The sequence below is a fragment of the Gopherus flavomarginatus genome, chromosome 2 (genome assembly GCF_025201925.1).
Source record: "Gopherus flavomarginatus isolate rGopFla2 chromosome 2, rGopFla2.mat.asm, whole genome shotgun sequence".
NCBI lineage: Eukaryota > Metazoa > Chordata > Testudines > Testudinidae > Gopherus > Gopherus flavomarginatus.
The window spans coordinates 135,435,230-135,461,908 of NC_066618.1; the positions used below are offsets into that span (position 1 = coordinate 135,435,230).

General features: G+C 45.3%; 1 protein-coding gene across 4 annotated transcripts; it reads right to left on the bottom strand.

The window, feature by feature from the left end:
• Positions 1 to 2,215: 2,215 nt before the first annotated feature.
• LOC127043603 (carboxymethylenebutenolidase homolog) lies at positions 2,216 to 26,212 on the bottom strand. 4 transcript variants are annotated; one of them, XM_050937581.1, is made up of 6 exons: positions 26,131 to 26,212; positions 15,833 to 16,055; positions 13,740 to 13,847; positions 10,339 to 10,481; positions 9,691 to 9,782; positions 2,216 to 3,346 (listed from the first exon to the last, which is right to left on the bottom strand). In XM_050937581.1, the coding sequence occupies exons 2-6, from the start codon at positions 16,045 to 16,047 to the stop codon at positions 3,167 to 3,169; spliced, it is 738 nt and encodes a 245-aa protein (XP_050793538.1). In that variant the 5' UTR covers positions 16,048 to 16,055; positions 26,131 to 26,212; the 3' UTR covers positions 2,216 to 3,166. The 4 variants fall into 4 exon arrangements, with proteins under 4 accessions (XP_050793538.1, XP_050793539.1, XP_050793543.1 ...); XM_050937582.1 differs by lacking the exon at positions 26,131 to 26,212 and adding an exon at positions 26,013 to 26,106; XM_050937586.1 differs by lacking the exon at positions 26,131 to 26,212 and adding an exon at positions 21,172 to 21,178.
• Between the last annotated feature and the right edge of the window lie 467 nt (positions 26,213 to 26,679).

Genomic DNA, 26,679 nt, shown 5'->3' on the forward strand with positions numbered 1-26,679 from the left:
CGGAGTAGATAGGGGCCACGTTGAAACATTTGCAGTTGTGAGAAGAGAAAAAGGGAGGGTAGTATTTTAAAAAATACATTGCAGAGAACAAAGGGGTCACTTTTGTATGAGTAAACCATCACACACGGCCAGGCAACAGAATTCATCTAGGGGCACGCGGGGTTCTGCGTCCTCTACATTCATTTCAATGCTTTCAAACTGCTGGGCCCCCTTTCCCACAGCAAGCAATGCCTGATGGGTTTGCCATACAAAAGGAGGGCCTTTTTTTGGAACTTAGTTCTGCCATAACAGACTCATCTCCCCAGCATGCGATGAGATCCAGTACCTCCTGTTTGGACCATGCTGGAGCTCATCTGCGAATCTGGGACTGTGTGATCTCTTGTGATGGTAGACTATGCTGATGGTCACCTGTGCTGCTGGTGACCAAACAGGAAATGAAATCAATAAGTTCCCAGGGTTTTCCTGCCCACCTGGCTAGTGCATTGGAGTTGAGAATGTTGTCCAGAGCAGTCACAAGGAAGCATTCTGGGATAGCTCCCGGAGGCCAATAATGTTGAATTGCATCCACAATACCTTTAACCCAGCATTGCGATCTCAATTTAAGTGCTATTCCACTTGCCAAAGAGGGGTACAGAAATCAAAGAGCCCTTTAAATCGAAAAAAAACCGTTTGGTCATGTGGACGGAATTTTTTTTTCCCAAAATAACTCAGCTAATTCCGAAATAACAGGCTAGTGTAGACCAGGCCTGAGTGGTAACAACACCTGGAGGAGTTTGCTTCTTGTACCATCAAGGCTTTGTGAGAGACAACCCAGAACAGTGAGAAAAAGGCTGATATATATACATATACTGATTGCCCTTTCCCCTATACTTTGTCTGTCTTGTTTATTTGGACTGTAAACTCTTGAGTGTGCAACTGGGAGCATGCTTCCCAGCCTGGGTAGACAGAAACACCCCAGCTCTGCTTGAGCTAGCATGCTAAAAATATCAGTGGATGTTGCAGCACAGGCAGCAGATCAGACTAGCCACCCAAGTACAAGCCTACCCAACCCCCGAGGTCCAAGTTCGGGTGGCTAGCTCATGATACCACCTGTGCCACAACATCCACACTGCTATTTTTAGTTCTCTAGCTTGAATAGATCTAGTGCATGTCTACCTACCTGGGCTGGGAGGCACTCTGCCAGCTGTAGTGTAGACATACCCTTTGGGGCAAGGAGTGTCTGTCTAAATATGAAGCATAAATAGCACAATACCATTTCAGTAGTCGGGGGTCACCAATGTCGTCAGATGTTTGGCTGTGTGCATGTGCTCTTTGTGTGCTGTCCTAGTTCTGCGCAGACAGATGGCACAGCAGACCTCAATCGAACTGCCCAATGACCACAAGACCTGGTTTAGTAGCGAAGGCACCCAGCCAGGTTTATTGTTGACGAAGCACAGTAATAGCACCTGGCAGACTCTACAAGGCTACTAAGACATGTATGCCCACGACAATGGACGCAGCTCAGTTAGTGGCGGGACTCCGCTGCCCCCAGGCTGGACGAAGGGTTAAAGCGAGGTATTCCAACATTTATAGACCGAGACAAACCATCTAGTATAAACAGCTTATGCATCACCTTATGCATTTCATGACGTTTGTTACCTCCCCTTGCATTTTCCTTCTGATGTTTCAGACAAAACACTCCTGTTTACCACCTGTCTGTACTTTCACTCCTAATGGTTCAGACAAAATATCATTAATCACTTTTCTCAAATAATTTTATTGTGTGCTAGGTTGGGGGTGTTCTTGTGCTGGCCTGTTGAAATGTGTTTACATATTCAGTGTGTTTTAGTAATGCTAGCAATATTGATACCAAGTTCCTGTACCAGACACTGGCTTGAAGGTAATCCTCTGCTTTTGACAGGGCCTGACTATTGCTCATAGCATAACTTCTGCTGACTTTGGTTCAGGCCTCAGGCCTTGCACCAGGCCCATGCTTCAGACTTTCTTTCTACTACATTGTGCTATTTTCACTTGCCGCTTAGATGCTACTGTACTCAAAATAATAAATAAAAATACACAGTATGAGGCACTGATCCTGCAAGGGGGTCCGTTGCTCTTGAAATGACTGAGGTATGGTCCATGCAAATGGATCTCTTTGCAGCACTCAGTTTTAAAAAAGAAAAAAAATGGAAAGCAGGAAGGGAAAAAAGGAAAGGAAAACTAGAACAACCAACAATACAGAGTTAGTTTTCTTTACTATTTTGAAATGATACAACAATATTAACATAGAATTATTTGATTCTGTATGTTTATACTCAGAGGCTGCCATTAGGAAGAAATCCTTTAATTTTACTAAATTATTTTTTTCCACCATGATATCACATGCCAGAAATGGAAAACAGTGCATCAAATTACAATAAGGTAGATAAGATGATACAGTAAAAGTTTCTTGTTTAATAGCAACCATAGTACGCAATTTCACAGTAAGAAGTCCCCATACTTGCACTACATTATCATTATCATTGAAAATTCCTAACCTGGGGTAAATGCAGGCCAAGTGGCAGCCAGTCCTCATAGAGAAAGGAAAGACCAAGGGTCATCTGAGAAAGCAGTTCCTTGTTGTTCCCGTCCACCCCCCAAATTTGGGGGAAAATTTACTCCATGGATGACATCTATGAAATCCAAATTGACCATGAGAGTACAGGTAAAACAACTCTAATCTCTAAGGCTTGGAATCAGTAAAGAATCTAAGCATGTGCTTAAATTAAGAATGTGATTTAAGCACATGTTTAAAAAAAGACTTTGCTGAACTGGGGCCACAATGCACAGTTAATTGTAACTAACCAAAAATGTGACAAGGATAAACCTCAAGGAACTTGAGAGAACTTTTCCCAGCACATTATAACAATATTAAGCTAAGTTAAATCTGAGAATCATTTAAAAGAATTCAACTTGAAATCATGTGTTAATAATTACAAAAGAAAAGTACAATTCATGTTAGTGTCAAAAAGTCTCTGCAATGTTTTGTCAGATTTCTATTAATGTGTTTTCTCTAAAATATAATTTATCAAATATTTATCCCTAAAATAATTACAGAAAATGCTTTCCCCCTAAAAATATAATTTAATCAAATGATTGTCACAGTATACTAAGTGTTTTGTTTTGCAGGTCTGGCTGTATGCTTCTGTTAAATATATTTATTTAGCCAGCTGATCATGTCCTTTCTTGCTTCCTCAATGTAAGGTTTATCTTGAGGATTAACATCTTCTCTCCTGCGATGTACAAAACCATGAGTTTGCCCAGGGTAAGTTTTAACTCTGTAATCAACTTTGCAGTGTTGTTTCAGCTTCTGCTCCAGTAAGGTGACCTGTAACACAGAACATTCTTCTGTAAGTGATATTGATTTAACCTAGTGTATCTTGCCAGTTCTCATCTTGCCTAACATTTGACTCCTTGAAAGACATGATGTATCCCTCTCCTGATCCCTTCTCTACTAATCTCACAATCAGGCCAATCTCCTTATACAGGTTCTTTTAACTAGAGGAGAAACTATCTTTGAAATAGGACTCTATAAAATTATACTGTGACACTGATAGATCAGCCAACCTGTGTATGTCCAACAACAATTTAGCAGTCAACATTACAATTGTAATCAAGATAATTTACTTATATGTGAACTTCAAAGAGATGTACTAGACCAGCAATCATCAACCCATTCATTTGTAGGTATAGAAATCAAGGGCAGATACTAAGTGTATTTGTCTGTGTTTACCAATATCCTTTTAGAAGTTTAACAATGTAACCAAATTAGCTAAATTCCCTTTCATGTCTTAATTGCCTGACATTATGTATGCAAATGGTTCAGTTAACCTTAAGGTCAAAGATGCAAGATACTGCAGGAAACTAAGAATATTATCTACATTGTCTTCAGCTTAATTATCTGTGTTATAATGAGTGACCATCTGTTGCCTTATAGTGTAACTAAATTACCTGTGTATACATAGAAAATGGAAAATTAATTTAAAAGCAAACGTCAATAAACTATGCATTGCCTATTCTTCCTCAGGGGAAGGCCCTGCTGTGACAATTTCTGTGAGGAGGCTTGTCAACCTGCTAGTGAGTTATAAAAGAGAAGCCTTGGGCCTGATCCTGTCATCCCAGGTCTGCTTAAAACATTAAGCAGGGAAGGTCTAAGGCTAAGCCATAGGACTAAGATCTCCAGGTAATTACCTGGATTATCCTGGAATTCTCATGGAAAAACTCTAACAGACTCTACACCTGAACTGCCTATTAGACTATAACCCCTTGAATTGATTCCAGAGAGACTTTTACAATCTAGCAGTTTATTCCATCACTGCTATGATCCTGAACTATGAATACTGAAAATCACTTGTATGTATATTATCCTTTAACCAATCAATAAACTTCCTTTTTTTCCCCTTTCTTTTTATATTATTAAACCTTTAGTTTTTAGTTGCTAAAAAAATTGGCATCAGCTTGATTATTGGGTAAGATCTGAGACTCATGCTGACCTAGGGCTGAGTGTCTGGTCCTTTGGGATTGGTGACCTTCACATATAGTGAATCCGGTTTTCAGTAACCTCTCACTATATTAGACTTGTTTGCCTAGATAGAGGCCAAGGGCTGGAATGCTTAAAGGTTTCTTTGGTTTCTTGTTAACCAGTGTGGTGCTACAGAAGCTCTTTTGTTACTGGCTTAGTGAATCTAAATATAGACTAAACCACCATTTGGGGGATTGTCTGCCCTATTTCTTGCACTCTGCCCCAAGCATGGTGTTCTCAGTGCGGGCCATGCAGGCATGGGGTCATACATACAAAACATACTGACAAGTCTAACAGCCTCTGAGGAGTTAATGTAAAGATCACATATTGTTATTTGTTACAGGTGGGATATGTACCAATGTTTAAAGTTAAAGCTGCAGAAGCATTTTCATTCATGAAAATTGCAGAACTACTAAGTGTGGTATGTAACTGTAATGAGGTGGAGTGGCCTTATTCTCACACCGAGGGGATTAATTCACCCTGTTGGACACAGCTAGCCCCACTCCTTCCCCCTTGCAGGAAGTGCACGGGCAGGACAGAAAGTCTAAAGGCAGGGCCTGGCAGTGCAGTGGGGGTTAGATGAGGGAAGGAACCAGATATCCTTTCCAGGAAGCTGAAACACCCACAGAACTAACAACCAGCTGCGGCAGGCAACGATGCTCGTAAGTCAGCCTGGGGAAAAGGCAAGGCATCCAGACCAGACACACAGAGAGAGACATCCAGCACGCAGACAGGGAACCAGGCCCCAGAGACCATGGAGCAATTCAAGCAAACACCAGTAGGAAACAGGTCAGGGAAAGGAGACACTGGACCTCTTGTGTTGCCAGGAGGTGAAGCAGCAACCTCACATTGCCCCACCAACAGGATCACCCATCACTTCAAGAACCCTGGGCTTCGAGCCAGGGGAGCAGGGTGGGCCCAGGTCCCCTTACCCTGCTCCACACTCTGCGCTCGTCCAGCCACTAACCCCTAGACCAAGGGGCCTGAGCCATTGCCTGGTTATTGCTCAGCCCACACTCCAGGGGTCTGAACTATTGACTACTTACTCAGCCCATGCCCAGAAGGCCTGAGCCCTTGGGTATTTATTGCCTCAGCCAGGAGCCCAGAACCACAGACTTCTTACTGGCTGGCCCAGCAGCCATCCAGGAGGCCAGAGCTAGCATATACCCAGATGCTTGGCCACAAACCAGGATGACTAACTGCCCCACTTGGAACAAGCACCAAGTTCCCACTGCCACCGAAGGGGGCGCCCCAGAGGAGACTTGAGAAACCTTACCGTAACCTATCACTTAAATCAGCTCCTTTACTAGATGTCTGGAAGATAACTAATGTAACACCAATTTTTTTAAAAGGCTCATAGTCGATTCTGGCAATTACAGGCTGGTAAGCCTAACTTCAGTACCAGGCAAAGTGGTTGAAACTCTAGTAAAGAACAGAATTATCAGACACATAGATGAACACCATTTGCTGAGGAAAAGTCAACATGGCTTTTCAAAAGGGATATCATGCCTCACCAATCTATCAGAATTCTTTGACAAGGTCAACAAACATGTGGACAAGGGGGATCCAGTGAATACAGTGTACTTGGACTTTCAGAAAGCCTTTGACAAAGTCCCTCACCTGGCTCTTAAGCCAAGTAAGCTGCCATGTGATAAGAGGGAAGGTCTTCTCATGGATCAGTAACTAGTTAAAGGAGAGGAAACAAAGATTAGGAATAAATGGTCAGTTTTCAGAATTGAAAGAGATAAATACTGGTGTTCCCCAGGAATCTGTACTGGGACCAGTGCTGTTCAACATATTCATAAATGATCTGGAAAAAGGGGTAAACAGTGAGGTGGCAAAATTTGCAGATGATACAAAATTACTCAAGATAACAGTCCGCTTTGGACTTAACTAAGAGTTACAAAGGGATCTCATAAAATTGGGTGACTGGGCCACAAAATGGCTGATGAAATTCAATGCTGATAAATCCAAAGTAATGCACATTGTAAAACACAATCCCAACTATATATACAAAATGGACTCTAAATTAGCTGTTACCACTCAAGAAAGAGATCTTGGAGTCATTTTGGATGTTAGCAATCATTAGGAAAGGGATAGATAATATAATGCCACTATATAAATCAATGGTATGCCCACATGTTGAATACTGTGAGCTGTTCTGGTCATCCCATCTCAAAAAAGATATATTAGAATTGGAAAAGGTACAGAGAAGGAGAACAAAAGTGAGTAAGAATATGGAAAACTTCAATATGAAGAAAGATTAAAAAGACTGGGACTTTTCAGCTTGGAAAAAAGACACCTTTAGGAGGATATGATAGAGGCCTATAAAATCATGAATGGTGTGGAAAAAGTGAATAAGGACATGGTATTTACTCCTTCACATAACACAAGAACCAGGGGTCACCCAATGAAATTAATAGGCAGCAGGTTTAATACAACAAAAGGAAGGACTTCTTCACACAACGCAAAGTCAGCCTATGGAACTTGTTGGCAGGAATGTTGTGAAGGCCAAAATTATAACAGGCTTCAAAAAAAGAATTAGACAAGTTCACAGAAGATACCATCAACGGCTATTAGCCAAGATGGTTAGGATGCAGCCCCATGCTCTAGGTGTCTCTAGCCTCCGACTTCCAGAAGCTCAGCATGGATGATAGGAGATGGATGACTGCCTGTTCTATTCATTCCCTCTGAAGCATCTGGCATTGGCTCCTATTGGAAGGCAGAATACTGGGCTAGATGGACTATTGATCTGACTAATATGGCCACTGTTAGATCCTTATTCTAAAGGGTTTTCTACAGATGTTTATAATGATGGGCTGCAGTTTGGCACATCTGACAACTTGTGAGTGAACGATACTGAAAACTTTAGGCAAAAACATTGCAGCCAAGTTTTAGTATGAAGCAAGTGCAACTGAGATCAGGGAGAAACATTTGAGACTTTTTTTGAGTAGCTCACCAGAAGGTGGTAGAAATGGGACATTTGGCTGTGACTCAATTCCTAAATCACCAATGTGAATGCCAGTAGTTCTATGAAAACCAGTTTTAATTTTGAAGGCTTTTAGAAAATGTACTTTGTGCATGCACTCTGGTTTGTATTATAGGATAAACTAAAACTATCAGATAACAGTATGAAGCTGGAGCATTTGCAATGACATTTGAAGACAAAACACTCTGTGCATGCGAGTAAACCAGTAGAATATTTTCAAGGAAAGCTTTCTGAGTTCCAGACTGGTCAGCTTAAAATTAAAAAAAAAACTTCAACTATTTCTACAAAAGCATTAAAAGCTTCATATGCTGTCTCCCTTCTTGTAGCAAAAGCAAAGAAGACATACACAACTGCACATGATCTGATTCTGCCTGCCACTGTGGCACCTGTAGGAAACATGCTTGATAAAAAGGCAGAGAATACTCTCAAGAAAGTACCCTTATCAAATGACACTGTCATAGAATAGAAGACATGGCTGAGGATACTGTCTCAACTTGTAGAGAAACTTAAAATGGCAAAAGCATTTGCCCTTCAGCTTGATGAGTCCATGGATATTAGCGGAGAAGCCCAGTTGATTTCTTACATTCGATACCCTGAAACCACATATCAACAAGCACATACCATGCCACAAAAGTATAAAGGCAAACTCAAGTGGAGAGGACATTTTTAAACTGACTTATTTTTTTTTTTGGGGGGGCGGGACATGATTTGAGTTGGAATTTATGCAAATTCATCTGGGACCACGGCAATGACTGGGAGAGTGAACAGACATGTCACTGCCTCCCACAAGGAAAAGGCTCACAAGTGAAAAACAGGCTCAGGTATCACACTGAAATGTAAGTACGATATTTATATTGCAATCAATTTATTTTATATTGATATGATAAAAATGAGAAAGTACGCACATTTTCAGTCATAGTGTGCTGTGACACTTCTATACTTGTATGTCTGATTTTGTAAGCAAGCTGTTTTTAAGTGAGGTGGAACTTGGGGGTACACAAGACAAACCAGACTCCTGAAAGGGATACAGTAGTCTGGAAAGGTTGAGAACCACTGCTGGAGTTGCACATGCCTGGAGAAGCAGAATGAGCAGAATTCCCTTTATAATGTATAGATATGTATGGAAGCATGCAAGGCTCTGAAGGCGTCATGCCTCCTTCCTCATGATATATGAAGATAATGTATGGAATGAGGCAATGGCTCATTGCCTTATTAAGCACCGAAATTGTGCTGGACAGGCTACAGCTGTCTAGAAAATAGTTGCACAAAAGATAATTTTCTTTTTTAAAAAGTCTTGCTATTTCCATACGAACACCCTTACATTCAAATAACCATACTCTGAAAGTGAAGCATTCAAAAGCTAGGAAATGCCAGATTTAAGGTTGCCCATGCAACAGTAACACTGCCCCCTTGTACTTATGCATCATAAAATAGTTTTTAATTGGATGATCACATACTATTTTTTCCACAAGGCCTCAGTCTCTTTCACCACATGGCTCTGATGGTGAATGAGGCTGGGGAAGAATACTGCATCAGTCACTACTGAAGCTATGTGTAGTAAATGAGGCAGGGGTCCACAGAACACAAATGTCAAATACATCTACAAAAACTAGGCCCCCCAATCATTGTCACCAAACATCCTTCATCCCACTGTCCCCTTCTCAGTCCCTATTCAATACCTCCATCCCCAGGGAAAGCTTGGGAAAACAGCCGAGTCTTTCAGTGTCATGAGGGTTGCCTAAATCCATGCTTTTGTGAACCAAGGTGGGATGCGAGTTCCATAGCCAGCGAGTCTGCTCAGAGAATGCCCCATTCCCGATTACAGCAGGGTGACAGCCTTAGCAACTCCAAAGGATCAAAAATGCTATGACATCTCAAGAGAGGGGTGAGATTTTGGAAAAAATTGTTACCTGTTTTACTAATACCAATTCGGAGGGGGAAAGGGCAAAAAACTTTTAAAATGTCATTTTCTGATTTGTTTTCTTAGTTCTCCACTCAGCTTAGATAATGAAAACACAGCTAGTCAATTTCCACTTTCTTCTCTCACTCTCTGGTTTTCATGTGTTTCTGTGTTTCAGCTTCCAAGACTGACGGGATGGGTTCAAGTCCAAAAAAGAAAACAATACTTATCAACAGAGGTTTTATTTAAAAAGCAACTTACTTGGTCAAGAGGAATGACATCATCTTTTTCACCAAAAATGAAAAACGTAGGCTTCAGTAAATTGTATCTGTCATCGGAGTCCCTGATTATTCCTAGGGAGAAAAAAAAATAAAATCAAAAAGGTATTTAAAATGTAGTGACACAGCTTCCAAGATGAACTGTATATTCAAACACAAAGTTTCTCTTTACTTCAGCAATATTCATTTCTGTTTCATTATTCTAATGTTTCTGCACCAAACACTAAGTGTACATCAGCTTTAAAATCACACAATTTAGAACACAGCTAAAAAAACCCTTTGAGACACTCAAGAGACTAAATCCCCTTTGAACTAACCCTTCAAGCAAAAGACTGAATATCTGAATTAATAAGATTTGCAAGTTATCCTGTGGGCTCCATTGGATCAATGGGGGAAGAAAATTCTATTGGAAACAGCCAAAGAATTATAATCTGGGACTGTTAGCAAGGTTAACTCAGCTGACCTCAGCTTTTGGGATAGAGCATAAGGAGAAATGTAGGTCCACACCTGAAAGGAAATGTCACAACTTCTTTCAACTCAAGATGAAAGAAGGCACTGCTGGCCACCTTAGTTAGAACTATTACACATATGTAAGTGAGCCTGATTGCATTCCCATGCATTCTGCACTTACCATAGACAGACACACCTGCCTTTAACTCAGGATATTTCACCATCAAGTGATGTACGACAATTCCACCCCAGCAAAATCCAACAACACCAATCTTCTTTGCACTGCATTGCTGCTTTAGATACTTCAAGACAACATCAGCTTCCCTACAACATATAAACAAAAGTGAACTAAGGAATCCATAGCAGAAACACTTCTTGAAAATCAGAAAAGAAAAGTACATAAAATTGTCCCCACCTTCTCCTACTGTGTTTTTAATTTATATCTGTTTTTTTTAAAGACAGATATCGTAGCCTGAGATTAGGGGCTGGTAATCTAAAATGCGGGTTGACAAGCATAGCTCAGTTTCCAAAAAGAGATGAGTATTTAATATAATTAGTTCATCCAGAAAGGGACAAATGAGAGGAAGACATGAATCACACACATTGGAAGGAAATACAAATGTGTGGAAACAGAATAATTTATTACACTACATACCTCGGAGGCAGAAGAATTAAAACTGATCTGTGAAGATATATACAAGATAAGAATTGAGCTAAGTATTTAAAAAAAGTTGTAGAGCAGTCTCCAGGGAATGCCCTTAACTAAACTATTACGTTGACAATAACTGTAATTTAGCTCTTACACAAAATGTCTGTTGTACTGCAGGAAGGGAAGTGTAACAAATCTGGAAAAGGTCTGCATATTGCTCTATCAGGTAGTCCACCAACACCAGCTAGCCCAGAGGGAGACATGACCACTGCAGAGGTATTACAGGGAGCTGATATTGTGGGGGAGGGGGAAGATGTAACATATGAGACTACACCCTGCCCAAACAACTCTTTACTTCAGACACTATCCGTACTCCCCTGCACCTGGGCATGTGAAATATGTATGAGACCAACACAAGACTCTACCACCAGCTCCTCAGCACTAAAACCTCCAGTGAAGAGCCAGACACTCTGTCTGTCCAATTGGGAGCAACATTTAGAATATGTAAGGTACAGGGAGGAAATGCCAGGCAGAGCCTAACACAGGGGTCAGCAACCTTTCAGAAGTGGTGTGCCGAGTCTTCATTCATTCACTCTAATTTAAGGTTTCGCGTGCCAGTCATACATTTTAATGTTTTTAGAAGGTCTGTCTATAAGTCTATAATATATAACTAAACTATTGTTGTATGTAAAGTAAATAAGGTTTTTAAAATGTTAAAGAAGCTTCATTTAAAATTAAATTAAAATGCTGAGCACCCCTTCCCCCTTCTCCAACCGGTGGCCAGGACCCAGGCAGTGTGAATGCCACTGAAAATCAGCTTGCATGCCGCCTTTGGCACACTTGCCATAGGTTGCCTACCCCTCGCCTAACACCTCTTCCCCTGAGCCATTGTCTTGTGCAGAGGAGGTGTGATGCTCTCCTGCAAGCAGGTAATGACAGCAATGAGCCAGGAGTATGCTGGATGTGGATCAGTTGTGTCTTCCATAATCCCCGCACTGCTTAACAAAACCCTGACAACCCTCACCCCCTCTCAAAATCCCAAGAGAGAGATGCTTTTCATTGTACTCAGAAGAGTAACAAATCTGGGCTCCGAGGAAACAACAGGGAAGTGAATTCTAAGGCCAAGGACCTTCATGGAAAGCACCCTGCCAACAGCTCCTTCTCATTTATACTCAGGAGACATCAACTCCAGCACCTTTGCTGATCACAGCTGTAGCAGTATGGCATGAGTGGAGACGAGAGTAGGGGTGGAGGAAGAGTCTCGCAGGCAACCAAGATCAAAACCATTTTCAGCTTGACACGTAGAAACTAACACCTTGAATTCCCTTGGAAGCTTATTAGAAGCTAGTGCACTGCACTGGTGTAGTTGTGCTTCCAACATGCAACTTAATAACTGCGGCATTCTGCACCAGCTTCAGCTTCCAAATGGTCCCAAGGTGTAGCCCTAAATGTAGTATATGACAGCAATCTAATCCTGAGGTGACAAAGGCATGGATATTTGTGGCAATATCACCTTCATCAGAGAAAAATTTCTTGCCAGATGCAAATGGAATAAAACGCTGTTGGCTACTGCCAGTACCTGGGCACCAAGTCATGGAGTAACTTGTCCTGTTGTTCCAACCACGTGATTGAGATGCAGCTCTAAGCATCAGCAACACACTGAATAAATCAGACTCCATATATCCTCCCATAGCCCCCATGTACACACTGTACAAGAGAACTGACAATACAAACCCTGTGGTACCCTGTAGGAGAGAGCTTTTGAGGCAGAGGAACAATTCCCCAAAACTATTCTTTGAGATCTCTCAGAGGCACGCACAGAGTCGTACAAGAGCAGCTCCATCCACCCTGCCTGGGCGCATAAACTAGCCAACAAAATCTCATCATCAAAAGACTGTTAAAAAAATTGGCACAGAGACTATCAACTAATGCTTTACCCAGATCCAGATTGACAGAAGTCAAGGCCAACTGAGGAATCAAGAAACTGCCACAGCAGCCCCACCACAAACTTCTCAATTACCTTTCCACAAAAGTGGGAAGAGGGACACAGCTCTACAGCTCAGCAAAGTTAATATCAAGGGTAGTTTCTTGAGCAGTGGCCTCAAAGTAGCATCTTTCAGAGCTACTGAAGCTCTGTCTCTCACCCCACCTATCACAGGGACACGCTGAAAATCTTAACTGACAATGTACCAGTGCTTTCCTATTGGCCTTACTCCGCCAAGGAGAAAAAGGGTCCGACTCACAGGTTTTAGCATGGAGCACCTCAGCATCTCCATTACCTCAGTGAGCAATGCTAGCTGAAACCCAAGCAGAGAAGACACAATGTCTGTCCCCTCAAGTTATTGTTCTTTCTTCCTTGCAATAAACAATTGAATCCAAATCCAAGCAATTTTGTCTGCAAAATAATATGAAAATTCTTGACAGTAAAAAAAGATTGTATTCTAACTGTACATACTAACTCTTAGTGAAGATTCATCCAGATGTCAACCACTTGGGACAGTTATGCAGTGCACAGCTTTTCAGAAACTGTGGTGGAACTAAGGAAACCTTTCCACACCACTCTGGCATATAATCTTAAAATACTGATATGTTTCAATTGGTCAGTCTCAGAAAGAGACTTCTGCCTTTAGCTGTCTCCTCTCTCACAGGTCATTTATAAGCCCTCGTGACCTGCGAGGAGGACACAATGTTTAGCAGCTATTGCATCAACATCAAAAGACTACAATAAAGTCCTACCAATAAATGATAGAGCTCTCTCCTGGAAGAGCAACTTCAACCCCCCTAAAGCAGTCTGGCCCCTGCCACCACCAAAGGTGGACTGGTTTAAATGATCCGTCAGGCTGGTAGGCGAGGTGCACCCCAATCTCAGACCAAAGAAAAGAATAGTTGATCCAAGACAAGGGAATGGAGTATCCATCCCTCTGACATCTTACTTGTCTATTTTTCTGGCATCTCGTGTTTTCAGCCATTCACCAAAGGTAGACCAGTCATCAGAAGGATTCCAAGGTTCTTTTCCCACAAAAAAGTCGGGGCAGATGGCTCTGTATGAAAAAAATCAATAAGTTCACTTATCAAATCCTGAGATGTTTAGTGGTCTTTTAAACAAAGGAATGTTTCCATTAATCTGTGAGATGGCAGTGATTTCATTCCCCTCAATTTTGTTCTTTGTTACATATAATTAATAATTCTTCAAAAGTATGAATAATTATTTTTAAAATATATACAAATAAGTATGATTTTCTTAACAATATTCCTTTAATGATTAAGTCGCATAAGCTCATTTGCCATGACAATGGGGATAGGGAAACTCCCTTTTTCCAATCCTTTGTCTATCTTGAGTATTTAGACTGAAAACTCTTTGGGGAAGATGATGTTTCTTACTGTGTGTTTTACAATGCCTAGCATAGTGGGACCCAGTCTGAGATGAGGTTTGAAGGTACTACAATAATACAAACAAAAAAATAGTTATTAACTGACCTCCTAAGGAATGACTGAATGAAATAAATGGCCAAACTCAAGGGCTGAAATCCTGAGGGTCCACATTTCAGATTTTGTGGGCAATATCATGCCACCAGTGTCTACAAAGAAGTCTCCATTTAATTTAATGTGAATTTCTGTTTAAACAATGCTGACACAAGATGGCCCTGTATTCTTAAGCTTAATGTGAGATTTAAACATGAGCTATACGTAATGTCGCTTAAATCAGACTATTATTTGGAGACTGCACTACAAATACTAAACAGATTCCTCTCCACAGAAGCAAGCCTGTTGAGATAACACAGGGTATTTTCCTTAACGAGGGCCCTGAAATTCAGACTCAAGGGCTCTCCATCCCAGTGATGCTCTGGTGGGAGGAGCGGGAGGGTGGAGAGCGCTTAAAATAAACTCCTGTGTTCCTGCCACTAGATGATAATGTGCCAGTCCAATTCTACATGGAATGCCCACCCTGATCATATCTCTTTGTACGCAGTCAGTTACCTTACAGGGGAGAGAGCCAAAAGCTGCCTGCCTGCCAGCTGTCCACTCTCTCCTCACTTTGCGAGTGAAGTGCAAACATCAGACGATCAGAAATTAATGGGCAGTGGAGAGATACTGAGCTACAGACCCAAGGTGAACAAGCTCTGGAGCATACACAGAATTCAAGCAGAGAATTCTTTTCCTGCTGATTGACACATTCAACCACTAGATAAACCCCAACCAGCCTTTAGGATAGGCTCTAGTTCCAAAACCAGACATCAGTTTCTTGAGATTAACAATTGTCCTTCACTGCCATTAATTTTAATTCCATTTTCCTCAGTGGGCTGCAGCCACTGAAGGGGGCCAGCACTCGAAGCCAGAACATTACAAAATTTAGGCAAAGGCCCACTTTTCTGAAGTAGAGTTCAGGTTTCAGCTCCCCAGGTGTGGTTGTAATTACACAGTAACTCCCTGTTTACAGCACATGGATTTGCTAGAAATTGGTACTCCACTGTTGGATTTAACTCCTATGAACCTCAGAAACTTGGGACAATCTGTTTCTAGCTGGGAGCAGGAGAAAGAAGGATTGTATGCAATGCACTAGGTGTGCATATATTCCATTACATCATTATGGCAAAAATTAAAAGAAAAACCATCATGCAGTTGACTGAAAGATGTTTTGTTTTAAAGAGAATCTGCAAAAACTTATATGAACATGCACTTCTTATTATCACTGTTTAATTAAATTTCAGTGAAAACTGTTTAATTTTTTTAATCACCCACATTGTTGTACATTCAAACACAACAGCCTTGATATTTCTCAGAACTCTGCTTGGACAGCCACTATGTTCAGAGAATTGCTGCAGTCTATGCAGAGGAGACTCACTGTATACTGTGGTCTCCCAGGAAGAGTCCACTTTTTCTTCTTTGTTCTAAAATAAGTCATTCAGACTGAAAGTATAAGGTTGCTCCTTGTGTATGGAAGACACCATAGACCAGGTCATAATTTGGGCCCAGTGAATGTGAGAATGTCTCTTTAAGAAGAAAAGAATAAAAAATAATTGCTTACATGTATCCATTAGCTGCAAGCATATCAGCCATGTATCTGGTATTTGGGAGTTGCCATCCAAATATATCTTGAACCACAATCACAGCTTTTTCCGTGCTGGCAGATGGTTTGCAAACATACGCCTTGATGTGCTCAACTTGCACTTCATGCCCAAGGCCCCCATACTCAAACCTGTCTCCAATGTCACATGGACAAGGACTCGCTTCATTGGCCATCTGGAAATCTGATGCGAAGTTAAAAGGACAAAGATTCATATATCTCAAAGTACTGTAACTGACCTCAGTACAGGGCATCACTGCAACTGCCATAGTACACAGTGCCTTCTAGGTGTCTGATAACAGGGTGTGCTGTGTAACCCCAGCTCAGAGGCATATGGTATAGGCACTCCATGCACTAGGCTCTACTGTACAGTAACTCCTTGCTTAACGTTGTAGTTATGTTCCTGAAAAATGCGGCTTTAAGCGAAACGATGTTAAGCAAATCCAATTTCACCGTAAGAATTAATGTAAATGGGGGGTTAGGTTCCAGGGAAATGTTTTTCACCAGACAAAAGATTTTTTATATCTAGACACAGACACAGACACACAGTAGAAGCTTTAAACAAACAATTTAATACTGTACACAGCAATGGAGATGGGGTAAATGGGGGGAAGGTGCAGGAACAGGGGGGAAGGGGATACTCCTCTCTCTTCCCCCCTGCACAGCAAGCAGGAGGATCCTGGAGAAGCAGCTCCAAGGCAGAGGGCAGGAGCAGCACATGGCAGTGGAGGGAGGGACAGCTGAACTGCCGGCAATTGATAGCCTGCTGGGGGCTGCCTCGCAGGGAACTTAGGGGAGCGGAGAGCTAACAGGGAGGCTGCCAGTTCACCCTGGTTCCAAGCCCTCACCTGCTAGCTGCAACAGGCTCAGGGGCAGCTCTAAGTATTTTGCCGCCCCAAGCATGGCAGGCAGGTTGCCTTCGGCGGCTTGCCTGTGGGAGGACCCCGGTCCCGCAGATTCGGCAGCACGCCTGCGGGAGGTCTGCCGAAGCCACGGGACCAGCGGACCCTCCGCAGGCATGCTGCTGAAGGCAACCTGCCTGCCGCCCTAGCAGGGACCGGCAGAGCGCCCCCCATAGCTTGCCATCCCAGGCACATGCTTGGCGTGCTGGTGCCTGGAGCCGCCCCTGAATGGGCTGCTCTTCCTGCAAGCAGTGGACAAAGCAGGCAGCTGCCAAACGAAGTTATAAGGGAGCATTGCACAACTTTAAAAAAAAGCATGTTCTCTAACTGATCAGCACCATAACAATGAAAAAATATTAACTAGGGTGACTTTAAGTGAGGAGTTACTGTACAGAGGCCACTCATCCAGTACTGAACTGGGCAGTCCTCTTTTTGAGAGGTCTATCCCTGTCCAGTACTGGGACAAAACCACATTCGGTTTTGTCCAGTATTGGACAAAGATGCCACTCGGCACCCTCTGGCTCTTACACATGCCCATGTGGTATTCCAGAAATGTAAGAGTGGCCACCTTGCTCAACAGGCTGTAGCCCTCAGTGGGTCCTCATAAATGCTCATGAAGTCCAAGTGTAACAGGAGAGAACTATACTGGGGACAAATAAATACCATGAGTGAACTCACTGTAACAGCTACAAAATTCAACCCACAGTTCCCAGCTCTGTGCCTGGGGCAATCCACTGTAAGTGTAACCGTGTTTCATTGAGATCCCTCCATACCATGCTCTGGCTACCCATATGTGTAGCCATCTCACATCTCCTGCCTATAGGCGGAGGCCCTGTATCATCCTACTTTTGTGAGCCCATTGTCCAGCCTTCAGTCCCAGTTCTCATTCTGCCTGGCACTCACCCTTTCCTCCACACAGACGTCAGCCAGGCCGCTGCTCCTGCTCACATGCCTGGTCCCTTCAAATCTCAGTGTGTTACTTCCTTTTCCTGTACCCAAGATATTACAGACAGGCGCAGGTCCAGGCACCAGCGCAGGAAGTGCATGCCTGGGGCGGCCTGCCAGTCGCTGTGAGGGAGGCATGGCTGTGGGAGATCTGCTGGTCTCGTGACTTTGGCAGCAATTTGGTGGATCACCCACAGAAACGCCGCCGAATCCACGTGACCAGCAGACTGCCTGCAAGAGTGCCATCAAAGGCCGCCTGATTGCCGTGCTTGGGGCGGCAAAAAACAGAGCCACCCCTGATTACAGAGCTGTCTTCTGGCTAGATCCTTTCCCGCCAACTCAGCCAGAGTGAGCACTAGGTACCCAACAATGAGCCAGCAGGTCTGTTACACTTTTCATCTAACAAACTAAGTAGAAATTAGGCTTGTGAAAAAGGAGTCTGATGACATCAGCTGTGTCTCAAGGTCCCTGCAGAACCAGTTGGAGGGAAACACAGAAGCTCTCTCTAGTTGGCTCCTCTCAGGAGATGTCTCTTTCCCAAGTCCACATGGCTGGGAGAGAGAGTAGCAGGGCTACAGGGGCCTTTGGAGAGCATGGGGGAATCTCCCCTCACAATTCTGTCTTGGGAAATTTCTCTCTGAAGCTAATGAGGCAAATATAAAGTGAACCAGGCTTTATATCAGGGAAATAAAGAATTCAAGCACAAAGATGTGAATAGCCAAACACCCCCCTATCAGGGCTGGATTAACACAGGGGCTTTAGGAGCTGCAGCCCAGGGCCCCAGGCTAAAGGGGACCCGGCACAGCAGGGCTCAGGCAGGCCCCACACCTGGAAGCGGCCAGCTGCTGGCATGTCTCTGCAGCCCCTGGCGGAGGGAAGAGGTGGCTCTGCGTGCTGCCCCCGCCCCCAGCATTGTCCCCACAGCTCCCATTGTGCATCCCTAGGGTTACCTGCCAGACACATGCCAGCTGCCGGCCACTTTTGGGAGCAGCGTGGGGCCACGGTATGCAGGCAGCCTGCCTGAGCCCTGCTGCACCACCTGCACCTCACACCTCCTACACCCCAACCCTCTACCCCAGGCCAGAATCCCCTTCTGCACCAAACTCCCTCCCAGAAAGAAAATATGGTAACAGCTGTAAGAAAGGCTATTCTGAATTAACTCAACTATATTCTGAATGTTTTAAGACTGAAATGTAACCACAGAATGGCTTTATGTTAATTAAAAGGCAAGTTTAGTACAGCGTTAATAGCCTTGATGCCACAATTGTGATCGTTTTGTTTTAAATTAGGAAAAAAAGACTTGTTTACATGGGCCCCACAAAATCTAATAGTCCTGGGCCCACAGGAGAGTTATTCTGGCCCTGTCCCCTATACATTTGTTTTCCCACAAACAATGGAAGAAGCCACCCCTCTTTATTACTTAATAGCTACTGAAAATCGGCTCCACCATCATACAGTATGGGGCCGACAGGGCCTTTGGGAATCCTGGGGGAAAACTGCCTCAAGCTCAGCAGCTGTGGAAGTGAACCTGAGCTGTGTTTCTGACTGGGTCAGTTGGAGAAGGTAGGCCACTCAAATGGTGGGTGAACACCACCCCTTTAAAAATAAAACTAAACAGTAAATGGATTTTGGTGAAATCCAGTTTAGGCAGAGGGTGAACACCTCCTTTGTTCCACCCAACATGGAGTTGGGTTAGAGTCCCAGACTCCCAGCAATACTAGAAACTGGAATATCTCCTATCCCTGCTCATTCACCTCATTCCCTCTTCACACCAGTTTTACCCACCACGCCTTCCTTCAGCCTACCTCCCCTGCTCCACTACTCCAAGCAAGTAGTCCCCTCCCCCTCAGCCAATCTCTCATCACAGAACACTGGCCTACAAGGGATACAGGCCGGAGCACACAACAAACAGAGGGAGCAGCTGCCACCATTTGGGAAGAAACTACAGTCCCCAAGACAATCTGAAGACAGACTCCAAGTTGCTAGATAGGAGGCACTTCAAGGGTTCTCTTGCCTATTTGGCATGCTGCTGCTGCTCTTTGAAGCACTGGAGGAACATGTTTACTGGCTGCTAGCATCCATTTAATGCTGTTTCTTAATTGATGTGTATTGGAGTTGCGCAAGGTGTATCTTCTGTTAACTACGTTTTTGTTTGATGAACTTAATTTTAATGTGAATTTGTACAATTTGGTTCATTAAAATTTAACTAACAAAAAATAAATTATTCCCATGAGATAAATTCAGCCCTCTGAAATTAATGCTGACTTATGGAGAGTGGATTCCATTAAGTAGCCTGGTATACCACTACTTCTATTTGTTTCTATGGTAGAAAAAAAAATCGTATTTGACAATGAATACCATGCATATAATACCCACAGGATACACTGCACACCTTGCTTTTTAGAACTGGCTGGTTTATTAAATTGTAATAATATCCCAAAGGTATCATCATTGTGCAAGCTTTGGGAAGCGCTTGTCTAGCACAGGGGTTGGCAACCTGCAGCACACATGCCAAAGGCAGCACACAGGCTGATTTTTAGTGGCACGCTGCTGCCAGCTGGGGTCCCAGCTGCCAGCCCCACTCAGCGTTATGCCGGCCTGAATTACAGAACCCCAGACCAGCTGCACGATAAACCGCTCAGGCCGCTGCCAGTCTGGGGTCCTGGCTACCAGCCCCATGCCAGCTGGGGTCCCGGACACCGGCCCCACTCAGCCCGCTGCTGGCCTGGATGGATGGAACCCAGGCTGGCAGGAGGCTGAGCGGGGCTGGCGGCCGGGACCCTGGCTGGCAAGGCCCAGCAAACAGAACCCCACAGTGCAGCTCAGCCCGCTGCCAGTCTGGGGTTCCATCTGCCACCCACACTGCCAGTCTGGCACACAAAACCTTTTTCTGGCATGTACAACCTTAAATTAATGAAGACTTGGCACACCACTTCTCAAAGGTTGCCAACCCTGTCCTAGCATGTTGGATCTTGCAAATAAAAACTTTATGAGTGTGAAAAAATATAGTAGGATCATGCTGTGTCCGTATTTGTTAGCCACAATCAAGTAATTGATGCTCACTAACTGTGGTGTTTCAAAGAGGGTCCTGAATTCTACATTTTCCACAGAACTGCTGACTAGATTACGACAATGCATTGTGCTTTGGTGTAAACTTAAACACAATTCAGTGGTTTCATCTGTTACAAAGAGCTGCCAGGAACCCTCTAGTCATATTATACCTATCTATTACAGCCAAAGGGTTAGTTGTTATATTTAAAGCCCTGAATTGCTTATACTAACTACCTCAGGCCTGGTCTACACTACGCATTTAAACCGATTTTAGCAGCATTAAACCGATTTAACCTTGCACCTATCCACACAACGAGGCCCTTTATATCGATATAAAGGGCTCTTTAAACCAGTTTCTGTACTCCTCCCCGACGAGAGGAGTAGCGCTGAAATCGGTATTACCATATCGGATTAGGGTTAGGGTGGCCGCAAATCGATGGTATTGGCCTCCAGGCGGTATCACACAGTGCACCATTGTGACCGCTCTGGACAGCAATCTGAACTCTGATGCAGTGGCCAGGTAGACAGGAAAAGCCCCGCAAACTTTTGAATTTCATTTCCCATTTGCCCAGCGTGGAGCTCTGATCAGCACGGGTGGCGATGCAGTCTCAAATCCAAAAAGGGCTCCAGCATGGACCGTATGGGAGATACTGGATCTGACCACTGTATGGGGAGACAAATCTTTTCTATCAGAGCTCCATTACAGAAAACGAAATGACAAAGCATTTGAAAAAAAGCTCCAGGCTATGATACAGAGTCCACAGCACAGTGCTGCATGACAAGCGTAACAGAAAGCCAAAGAATCAAATGGACACCCATGGAGGGAGCGGGTACTGAGGACTCCAGCTATCCCACAGTCCCCAGCAGTCTCGAAAAGTATTTGCATTCTTGGATGAGCTCCCAATGCCTGTAGGGTCAAACACATTGTCCGCGGTGGTTCAGGGTATAGCTCGTTAATTTACTCCCCTCCCCCGCCGTGAAAGAAAAGGGAAAAAAATAATTTCTTGACTTTTTTATATGTCACCCTACGTCTACTGCATGCTGCTGGTAGACGTGGTGCTGGGGAAATGAATAGCAGCATCCTCTCCCCTTCCCTCTCTGATGGCACCATACAAAAAGACTGATAGCTGTCCTCATCATCCTGTGAGTGCTCCTGTCTGGCCTCAGGTGAGGTCAGCTGGGGGCGCCTGGGTAAAAATAGGAATGACTCTCAGTCATTCCCAGTAGATGGTACAGAACAGCTGGTAACTGTCTTCATCATAGCAATAGGGGCTGAGTTCCATCAGCCCCTCCCTTTCATGTCTAAAGAAAAGATTCTGTACTGCCTGGACTATCATAGCAGAGGGATGCTGGGCTTCTCTCCTCCGCACCGTTTAATGTCCTGCCTGCACTATCGTAGCAGCTGGAGGCTGCCTCCCCCTCATTTTATCTCACTAACAAGTCAGTGTTTCTTAGTCCCGCATTCTTTATTACTTCATCACACAAATGGAGGCACACTGCAACGGTAGCCCAGGAGGGTTGGGGGAGCAGGGAAGCAACAGGTGGGGTTGTTGCAGGGGCACCCCCTAGAATGGCATGCAGCTCATCATTTCTGCAGGATCTGACATGGAGCAGCTGTGCTTTCTGGTACACTGGTTCTCTAGTACACTTGCCCCATATTCTAGGTAGGACTGACTATCTTTAGATAAAACATAAAGGAGGGAATGACCCAGGGAGTCACTCCCATGTTTGTCTTTACCCCCCAGCTGACCTCAGCCAGGGGCACCCATGACAGCAGCAGATGGTACAGAATGACTGATAACCCTCTCTGCTATCTTGCAAAGGCAAATGAATGCTGCTGTGTAGCACTGCAGTACAGCATCTGTTAGCAACATCCAGTAGACATACGGTGACAGTAAAAAAAAAGCTGAACGGGCTCCATAGTTGCCATGCTATGGCGTCTGCCACGGCAATCCAGGGAAAAAGGGAGTGAAATGGTTGTCTGCCGTTGCTTTCACAGAGGAAGGAATGAGTGACGACATTTACCCAGAATCACCCGCGACACTGTTTATGCACCATCATGCACAGGGGTCTCAACCCAGAATTCCAATGGATGGGGGAGACTGCGGGAACTATGGGATAGCTACGGGATAGCTACCCACAGTGCAACGCTCCAGCAGTCAACTCTAGCCTCGGACCACGGACACATACCACCGAATTAATGTGCTAAGTGTGGTCGCGTGCACTCGACTTTATACAATCTGTTTTACAAAACCAGTTTATGTAAAATCGGAATAATCCCGTAGTGTAGACATACCCTCAGAGATCCTCCTCCTGGCCAGTATATGATCTGTGGGTCCACCTTGTGGACATTTCCTGGAGTGAACAAACACATGACATGTTTGTCACATTGCTTAATGCACTACTAGTAGGTGCTCAGATACTACAGTGATGATGATGGTCATAAGAACCTAAACTGAACAGAACAGACAGCTTTATTGTCCGAGACCAACAGCAAGGAATTATCATTTGAAGGTCTCCTACATTATAGGATACGCCTCATCAGATGCTCCATCAGAGCTCACGTTTAGCGATTGTTAGAACTCAAGGCATATTTATACCGTTACATGCAGGCCTTTAATGAAACACTGGCAATTTTAACTTTAACTAAAGTCCGATTTGCCACAATGTTGATGTGGACATGATTCAGGGCCTTGGACTCCTGTTTTTCCATTGTTGCAACCAGGACAATGTGACAACACATTAAACAAAATCTTATTCTTGCCTTCAGGCAAGTCATACTCCTGTCTGAATAAAAAATGGAGTACGGGTAAAGGAATGCAATTTGGAGAACATGTACATGGAGTTTGTACACTGCCTGCAAGCTCCCGGACTGTCACCATGCACAAGGTTTTGGGGGTTAGAGGTGGGGCAGGAAGGAAAGGGACCAGTGGATCAATCACTATGCAGATCCATCAGCCATTAGCACTTCCAGAGCTGGGACATGGGAGCAACTTCCCAAGGGCCATAGCAGCCATGTAGATGAGCGGACTCACCCCTGCAGCGCCTCCTGCTAGTGACTTCCGGGAATTAGCTCAATTCAGCTCTGGAGCGCCCTCTGCAGGCTGGTGATCTGTCTGTCCTCTGGTCCCCCATGTCCCTCCCTGGACCCAGTACCCTTTTACATGGGGTGCTTCCCCCTAGCAGTAACCCCTTTCTCTCAGAGTCTCCCCTTCCCAGGGAACCCCCACCCTCTATCGCCACCTTGCCTCAGTATATGGCTACTGCCAGTCATTGCCTAGCCCCATGCCCTGGGGCAGACTGCAACATCAGCCTACTCATCACAGGCAAGGAGGGTTTGGACCTGCTGCCTTGGCCTAACCCTGGGCTGCCCTCTGCAACCCCCAGTACCTGTTAGCCCAATGCTAGGCTGCAGCCTGGGGCTTTCCAGGCTAGAGCTCCCCAGCCTTTCCCCAGCCCTGCTTCACTCACGTACCTTGCCTCTAGCTCCCTGCAGCCAGGCCCATCTCCCTCTACAGCTAGAGAGAGACTATCTTGGTTTCTGGCTCACAGTCTCTTATGGGGCCAGCGGGTCCTGATTGGGGCATGGCCACAGCTGAGCCCACTTTCCCCAACCAGCCCAGGCTTCTTGCCCCAGCCACAGCCCTCTCCTGGGCTGTTTTAAGCCCCTCAGGGCAGGAGCAGGGGTCCACCCTGCTACAAGCCATTACACACGAGCTCTGCAGCTGCTTCACAGTCTGGTAGAGGGGAAGGAGTGATAATTGCCTTCTCCCAAATACCTCTGGGAATCCCCTGCACTAAACCTGGCCAATCAGGCTCGGTGTGTGCAGGACGATTTAGCCCTTACAGCACAAATAGGTTTCACTGATTCATAGATTACAAGGCCAGAAGAGACCAATGTGACCATCCAGTCTGACCTCCTGTATAAAACAGACCATAGAACTTCCCCAAAAATAATTCCTAGAACATAACTTTTAGAAAAACAACCAACCGCAATTGAAAAACTGCCAGTGAGCTCTTCTGCAAAACTAGTTTATGTAACCTTACTGGTCAGTGCAAGTTATGTGTTGGCCTCTGTACCTGATCCACAGAAGATAGGAGTTTGTTACAGCCTCTGATTATAAAACTTGGATCTTGAGTGCAAGCCATAGAGACTCCTGCTTTTAGCTGTGGAGGTCCCCCATGATGGCCAAGGTGGAGCTGTCACACTTACAGCCCTTCCCACCACTGTCATTCTGCTATGGGGATACAGACTGTAGGAAAGATACTATATTTATATTTCCAAGATGTGCTTTAAAGTGATAATTTAACAAAACTTGCCAACAGGAAGACAGTCTAAACTTGGGATTGGTAACAGTATGGACAGGCTGGCTGTCTCCCTTCTTCTGTGGATTTTGTGCTTAGTTGAAAACCAACAGAAACATTTTGCCAGTGACTCCTCCACGCACACACACACTTTCTTAGGAAACTCATTTTACTGGCATTATTAAAAAGCCGAAAGAGATCAGGGGGCTGTTAAGAGACAGACACTGTTGTCCGGATCTAGAGGAAACTCTGTTCTCGTAGAGCCTATCCGGATAGCAGGGCTGATGATCAGGCAAGGTGCTGAGTGCCCCAGGGCCCAGTCACATGAGCGGGCACTGACACGCCGGTCCCCTGAAGGCCAAACCCGGTTTGCTGGAGGGAGGAGGGCACGTCTTGGTGCCTGGGGTGGCACTAGGGTGACCAGATGTCCCAATTTTATAATGACAGCCCCGATTTTTGGGTCTTTTTCTTATGTAGGCTCCTATTACCCCCCACCCCCGTCCCGATTTCTCACACTTGCTGTCTGGTCACCCTAGGTGGCACAGTGACCTGTGCTTCTCCCAACCCGCTTCGTTTTAATGTGAACAAAACGCAACAACACCCCGTTGGCAGCTGACTGTGTTTCCTGCCTGCCCCTGTGATCACAGCTGGGCTCCCTTCATACCCGCGCGTTTCCCTCGCAGCGCGGCGGCAGGCGGGCGGGATCGGGCCCGTATCCCGGCTCTCCTGGGCACCCAGCCCACAGCCACAGCGACCTAGCTTGAACGTCGGACTTCCCGCTGCGGCACTGCGGAGGGCGCTCCCAGGAGCCGGGTCCAAGCCCTGGCTGGCCTGAATCTCCCCCCGCCTCGCCCCGCAGGGGGAGCGGCCGCTGCGTGGCTGCCCCCTACCCTGGCTCCGGCCCCGCGGGGGCCTCGCTGCTGCGCCCCGCCACCCACCTGGAGCGCAGGGCGCCGATCGCCCCTTCCACCGCCGAGCGCTGCCAGACTGCGCCCCGCGCAGCTAGCGGGGAGCGGCTCACGCACAGCAGCGGCCGGGCGGGAGGAGGAGACTTGCCTGGTTCCCTGGCGAGGGCGCTGCGTTTTCTGCGTGCTCCTGTCCACCCCCTTCGCTCCGCAGCCCGCGGTCTCTGGCAAGGTGCATGCACCTCGGTCCCTCGGCTCGGCCCCCACTGCCCGGCGCCTGCGCTTGCCAGCGCTTACGACACAGGCACCAAACCACCGAGAGACATAGGAGGGAGAGGGCAGGGGGGGCCAAGCAGGGTGGAGCCAGCGGCTTCCCAGCATGGAACGATCTAGTAAGTAGGAATGGCCAGATCGGTCAGACCAATAGCCCAGCTAGCCCGGTATCCTGGCTTGTGAGGTGACTGCTCAGCTGTTTCAGAGGGAATGACCGAACAGGCAATCACCCAGTGAGCCACCCCGGGCAGCCAGTCCCAGCAGCCGGCAGGCAGAGGTTGAGGGACACCCTTGTGCCCTTAACTGAATAGGGGGCAGCGTGTTACAGCCCTGCACGGCCATATAATCGCTGCTAGGCTCTGTCTTCGGAGCAGATGCTCATTCCTAATGGGGGCGAGCCGTGTCACCCTCAATCTGCTGCCTCAGT